This window comes from Gavialis gangeticus, unplaced genomic scaffold (assembly GCF_001723915.1).
Source record: "Gavialis gangeticus isolate Ggan-Ray unplaced genomic scaffold, GavGan_comp1, whole genome shotgun sequence".
Lineage (NCBI taxonomy): Eukaryota > Metazoa > Chordata > Crocodylia > Gavialidae > Gavialis > Gavialis gangeticus.
Genome location: NW_017729032.1, coordinates 15,079,468 through 15,086,316, shown reverse-complemented (window position 1 = coordinate 15,086,316; position 6,849 = coordinate 15,079,468). Strand labels below are relative to the sequence as shown.

The following is a 6,849-nucleotide window of genomic DNA, read 5'->3' as shown; positions in this document are numbered from 1 at the left end:
GAACGATTTCTGCAAAGCGCTCTGAGTTACAGCGTTACCCCAGACCAAACAGACGTTCCAGAGCTGTTAGCGGTGAAGGGGGACAGGGAAAGAGGGGCAAGGGAAGGGAGAGAGCAAGGGGGAAGGAGCAGCAGGCAGCTGCCAGTTGGGCTGGATGGAATGGAGCCCACTCACCTTGCTGTCCCCCCAGCTACCACACCTGGTATATTGGGGGGAGCTGGGCTGGGCCCACAAGGTAAGAGGGGCTTTCTTCCACCCCCCACCCAGACCTCTTTACAGTGGCAGCAGAAGCTGTTGGCTCAGCTTTACCATGGCCGGAGCTGGGAGGGGGAAATGAGGGAATGGAGCCCCCCTCTCCTTGTGGGCCCAGCCAGGCTCCTCCAAATACCCCAGCTGGGGTAGATGGGGAATAGCTGCAGTGCGAGGGGGCTCCTTTCCACCATGCCCCCCACCTCCAGCTCCAGCCAAGCAAACCTGAGACTTCAGCTCCTTGAGCTGCCTGCTGTTCTCTTCCCCTGTCTCCTCCACGGACAGCCCTGGGGATGCTGGGGCATCATCACCAGTGTGAGAATCAGCCCAGCCCTGCAAAGGCACTACAAATTAACCCTCGAGGGAACACAAATTCCCTAAGGCACTCTGTTCTATAGCACCTTCAGTTAATAGCTGATTTGATGAGGGTTAATTTTTTGTGTTTTCAGCCATTTTAAAAGCACCCTGCAACCATGCACATGTGTTATGTCACAGCTGTGGAGTACTTTCAGGGGCCCAATCATGCAAAAAAATGTAACTTGTGTAAGCACACATGATGTACTATTACTAGTGCATTAAGATTTCTTTTTAGCATGTAAGTATAGTGATATTATTCCACTTAACTTGCATTAGACATTATTCCCAAGAAATATAGTGTCTAAGTGAATACATTCCTAAACCTGTTCTACTTCAGAATGACCAATCTTTCTTAGTTAGTTGGCTAGTGAGACTTAAATCTTCATGGCTGATCTAAATTTGCATTGTTGCTATGTTCCAGTCACATGACAGATAAATAACAATAATCTTCTCTGCCCCAGGGAACTCACAATACTAAATAACAAAAGCTACCTGTTGAGCACTCTGCCCCCATCCAGCAAAGTCCTTCAGCATGGATTTAATTTTGAGCACATAGATAGCTTTTTGGAAGACTTGCACATATTTATCTAGTATGGAATAGAAGGACTTGGAGAAAGTAAATTGATATGGAAGGACTTATCACTCTTTCACAGAAGGAAAGCCATCAGAGAGTTATGAAAACTCTGAAGAAGGAATTAAAAAGCCAGTTAAAGAGGGTGTTGATGTTCAAGCTAGATCCCAGCTACAATCACATTGACCAGTAGTGCCAGGCCTTATGTTCTGCAACTGGTTGTGCAACAAGTGTTTTGGACTGTAAACTGAGCAATAGTGGAAACCTACCATGCCGTCTGGTCTCTGAAGCAACTAGTCTCCAGATAGTTTCAGAGGAGCAGTAGCTACTGACCACCTAAAACAGCAAAGGACCAGTTAAGACTAGGTGTTATTAGTCCACTAGTTCTATTCTCACAGTAGGACTTTTGAGAAATAAAAAATGTAAGGGGCTGTTGACAAGTATCATTTTTCAGAAGTTCCCTTCTGTTAATCTTAATGCAATGCCTTTATAGTTGTTTTGTTTTGTTTTCTGGTAATGATTTACAGGTTACCTGTCTTTGGTGCCAGAATTATGTTGAATGTTGGCACTACAGTTTGTTCCTTTGCCCACAAATCTCTGAACTGTCAATCCTTGCAAAGCAGCATTATGAGAAGCATCACCATAATCTAAGAAGGCTAGCTATGGGTCCCACTGGTACTTTTATGACAAAGGTCTTCTACTGCTAGTCATCCTGGACCCATCTCTATTGCCCTCAGATAGCAATCTGAGAGGAAAATTTAACTGGGATGAATAGGGTTGTGGAGTAGATTTGATTAGCTGCATTAATATGCACATCAATCTTTGAAGAGCCTCATTGTTTTGAATTCTTTCCAGTTCTGTGGTTGCCTCTACCCTTCTGGTTGAACTCTTTCGTAAAATTAATTCAGATCCAGAAACTGCCTCCACTTTCTCCACCTCTTTCTCCTCATGCATCTTATATGAAACAGAAAGATCAAGAGCCTAGTCATGATATCATCAGGCCCAAATGTGTGCCCTAACCATCAGTTTGAAACTATTCCACTTGTCTTCCAACCACCATCACAGACTGTTAGCCTATTCATTAGGGTGCTCTCCTGAGAGTTGAAAAATGGGACGCATCTACTTTCAGGAAAGAAGTCTGGGCAGTGAATCCTGAGTGCAGAGAGGCGTCTGCTTTCAGCCTTCAGTAAGCTGCAGAGAGGTGTGGGGTTTTTGCTGCTTTTCTCAGTATTTCACTGCTGAGAGTCAGTACCGTTCACCTTGCCCACACAATCACAGCACCACACAATTGCAGCTGCTATGCTTCTGGTTCAGGAGGTAGGCCACAAAGAGCAGAATAGCATGTTTGAAGGTATTGCCTGGCACACTAAGCATGCAGTGTACACATACCTGACAGAAAACAGGATTGATGGAGATCAGAAATATTTTTTTTATTCTTTCATTGTGTTATTTATTTTGGCATTTTAAGTTGATTGAGTTAACTTGAAATGTTTAGTGATATTAGCCCACACTCATCTGTATCTTCCCTCTTTGTTTCAAAAGATATGAGATCATGAATTTTAAGAAGATGGGGAAGGATTACTTTGACTATATCAATGTTGGAAGCTGGGACAATGGGGAACTGAAAATGGATGACGACGAAATATGGTCTGAGAAAAATATTATCATCAGATCGGTCTGCAGTGAACCATGTGAAAAAGGCCAGATAAAGGTAAAGTATTCTGTATTTGATTGTGTATAATTTGTATAGCCTTGAAATGTTGCCCAGAAGGTTAACATCAAAATGTAAGTTATATTCTTGAAGTCCTTTGGCACCTAAAAAACCCCTACAGAGTTATATATGTGCTTATTACCTTTATTGTAATGGTCACATTACTCTTTATTGCCTTCCGCTACTGCCAGTATCCCTCTGCTGAGTCCTTTTGTTCAATTTCGGTTGTAAAATCTCTGGGACAGAGTGAGTGCATCTACACAAGGGGCTAACAATGCAGTAGCCTAATAATACTGTGCAGTAGCACATCACAGCACAAACAGTGCCCATATACTACTGTGCAGTAGTATTAGGCTACTGTGCAGTAGCATCGTGTAAAAGTTGTTCGCCAGTGCTACTGAACAATAACTCTGGTCACTGCTCATTTATTTAGTACTGGAATATACAAGTACTAAACTAAATGCACAGTAACCACTGCACATTAATGAACATGTAGACATACCCAGTCTGTCTCTCTAGAACAGTGCTTTTTAACCTGAGGTTCGTGGACTCCTGGGGTCTGCATGCTATATCTAAGGGGTCAACAAAAGATGACTATGTTCAATTAAAAGTATGTGAATACCCATACTTACAATTCAAAGTGGTCCTCAACTCTATTTGAAATTTTTTAGGGATATACAAATGAAAAAAGACTGAAAACCACTGCTCTGGAAAAAGGAAGAGTTTAAACAGCACCTAGAACAAGGGGGTCCTAATCCCTGATTGTAATATGCTAAAATGTGGATTTAGGAGCCCAAATACAGGCACCCCAGCCTAACTTTTTAAGAGCCTGTAGTTTCTTGTTCAGATGTTCAATTCTTACCATGCTCCTTAATAGTCATATTTTGCTTTGCTTTGAGAACATCCTCTTCCTTTTTCCATTAGCAGCCTGCAGTTTACAGACTGTTATAATCTGTGAGTTAGGAGACTGAGATTCAGTGTGAATGAAAAGATTCAACCATGAATTCTGACACGTCCTCATGAACAGCAGAGGGGTTTAGACATGACTCTGCTCACAGTTGAAGTGATAAGCATCAGGAGTTAATCAGGACTTACTCACTGAAGTGCAAAGAGGTAACAGCAGCATGTGATCTGAATCAGGCCTGTAGTCTGCAGGTATAAGAATTTATGTTGATTAAGATTAATGATCTGATTTCAGAATAAGTAACATACATAGTGAAAGTATCCTGTTACTAGAGTGGAACCGAGGCCACAGATTTTGAGTCTGAATTGTGCCCAATTTTCAGGAGCATTTGGATTAAGGGACACTGTTTTGTAAGGGACATTACAAAGTTTTTTTCCAGCTCTGCTCTTGCCCTGGAACCGTAGTTCAGAAGCATATGAACAAAGCCAAATATAGGGCAGATCCTTTTAGTGATCTTCCCTCTTTTGTTCTGTATTTGATTGTAAATCCCACATGTTCTTGCACAGGCAGTAGCCCCTGCATGAAGATGGGACAGAGATCGTAGCTCCAATGAAGTTTTGTCACTGAATTCATTTAAACCAGGATGTCACCCAAGGCATGCTGTACACATGTGCTTTACTGTGGAGTTGACTATTTAACTCCTCAGTAAAGCATCACCATCTACACATGTGCTGGTGTTAGGGCAAAGTAAATTAATTAAGTCTGCTGTAAGATAGTATGGTGGGGACAATACTTAACTCCAGGGACAGTTACTTAACTCTGCTGAAATGCATGTGTAGATGGTGACAGGGACAGACTGGGGCATGAGGGTGCTAAAGTACAGGGTTAGCTGCAACCTAGTCCTGCACTGTAGCACCCTAAGCCCCAGCCAGCCCCTCCACCACCCAGAGCCTGGGGCTGACCCCCCAAATTCCCTGCCAGCCCAGGGCTCCTGCGCCCCAGCTCAAAGTGCTGCAGTCCTGGGCATACGTGTAGACGCTGCACCATGAAGCAACTGACGCTGGTGCAAACTGCACTAGAGTTTATCATGTCATCTAAATAGTATAGGGAAGCTGACAGCTCACAGGGTATCAGTGCCCCATTTTTCAGCATATTTCAACATTTCCCTTGCTGAAGGGCCTCATACAAATTAAATGTAGCCTTATCTGTATGCCTGAATTATTCTAGAGGCAAAAAGCTATTAAATAGAAGCTTGAAGAATCACAAGAGCAATGAGGAGAGTGGACTAAGGTGATAAAAACTGCAGGTGAAAATGAGGGTGTATTTTAGTTAAGTGGGGCTGGATCAGTTGGGTGGTTTCCTGGGCAAACCACTGCAGCTAACAACTGTTGTGTGTTAAAGAAAAAGGGAAAGAACAGAGTGGCAGCTGAATGGAGTGCTGCATAAACACAGCTGGTAATGGGACCTCCAGAGGTCGTCCTGGCTGGGGCCGGGTTGAAACATGGTCAAAGAAGCAGTTTTCTTTCAGTTTCATCCAAATTAAAACTTTGTTGAAACATGGCTGTTTGGGTGCTTTTTTTTTTAATGTTCAATGTTTTGACCTTGATGTTTTCACAGAAAGTTAATTAGGCAAAAACATTGGCATCTCTATTTTATGGTCTCGTTTTTTAAAATTTTTTATATAATGTACATTGTAATATTTCTGCATTGCAATGTTTCAGAATATCTATTCCATAAAAAAGTCATCATGTCAGCTTTGTATTTCAACTCAAAATGAAACCAAATTTAAAAATCTCGGATATACCCATGTCATAGATATGCCATTTCCACTCACAAACCTCACAACCAAAGAAAAATATCTGTGAATTTGCCTATATATTTGACTCTTCAGGTGATTTTTTTTTTTTCCTTCAAGTACCTAATGGAAAAAAATGCCTGTCTTTGGAAGCCTGAATAAATCTACTAAAGATTTATTTTCCAGATTTCTTCACTGCAGCATTATACAACAGCAGTATAATACTCTTGCTGATTATGTTCCTTTGCATTTTTTTAAAATTCCAATCCATGACATTTGGCTATGAAAAAAAAATTCTAAATTCATCCCTACAAAACCTATACAATCAGCCTACTTTCCCTGCTATAATTGGCAGTGTTTGTTTTTAGAAGGATTTCAAATGTAATGAGCAGAGACTGAGAATACTTTACTTCAGAAAGGAAAAGGCCTTCTCATCACCTTTGGCGTGGAACACAGATGTGTTCGGTGCCCAAGATAGATCCGGATTTTGAAAAGTTCATACCTGCTTATCAGGCTGCAGAAGTATGTAGTGTGGTGAAGCAGTAGTTCTGAAAACCAGTCCTGATGTTGCAGTGGAAACACTTTCTCACTGTTAAATGTTAATTAAAATGTATCTGATCTGAATCATTTTGGAAGAGGCATCAAATTTGATGTTCATAAACTGTAATTTGTCTCAAACTACTGAATACTGTACTACCATGGCCCAGTGTATCAAATCTTTAGGGAAGCAAAGCTCAGTCCTCATTTTTCCCTATCAGATATGGACCAGAGCTGGATGAATGATCTGTCATGAGTAATATCCCCCTTCTGCTTGAAAATTATTGAAGAGATTTTGATCTTTAGAAATTTGTTTGTAAGCTAAGCCATTTATCTTAACGTACATCAGCCTACGAGTCGGCTGCAAAGTATCCTGAATGCTCATTACTCTGAATGTCTCCTAGTCACAGTGCAAGTATTTGTTGCTACTGTTGTTATTTAGATTTATATCCCACTATCCCCAAAGGCTCAGAGCAGCTAATCATAATAGACAGACAACCCCAAGACCAGAAACAACAAGAAACCCCCGGATGACACCTTGAAATTTTAAGATTTCACCCCCACCCCACTTCTCTGCTCATGTTTCCTGGCAGTTTTACTGGGCAGCATCCACTGGCTCCTTGGACACATTCAAGGAGCAGTGAGTGGGTGCTGGCTGGTGTGCTCTGCTTGGTGTCCCCGCTTAAAGTCTTCATTATTAACCTATGACTGTCACTCCCATCCCT

General features: G+C 41.8%; 1 protein-coding gene across 3 annotated transcripts in view; it reads left to right on the top strand.

The window, feature by feature from the left end:
• GRM5 (glutamate metabotropic receptor 5) overlaps positions 1-6,849 on the top strand; it is a 601,605-nt gene that overhangs the window by 478,287 nt on the left and 116,469 nt on the right. For all 3 annotated transcript variants that reach the window (XM_019525401.1, XM_019525400.1, XM_019525399.1), the window contains exon 5: positions 2,720-2,888. In XM_019525401.1, coding sequence (XP_019380946.1) covers positions 2,720-2,888 — 169 coding nt within the window. The remainder of the gene's footprint in view (positions 1-2,719; positions 2,889-6,849) is intronic.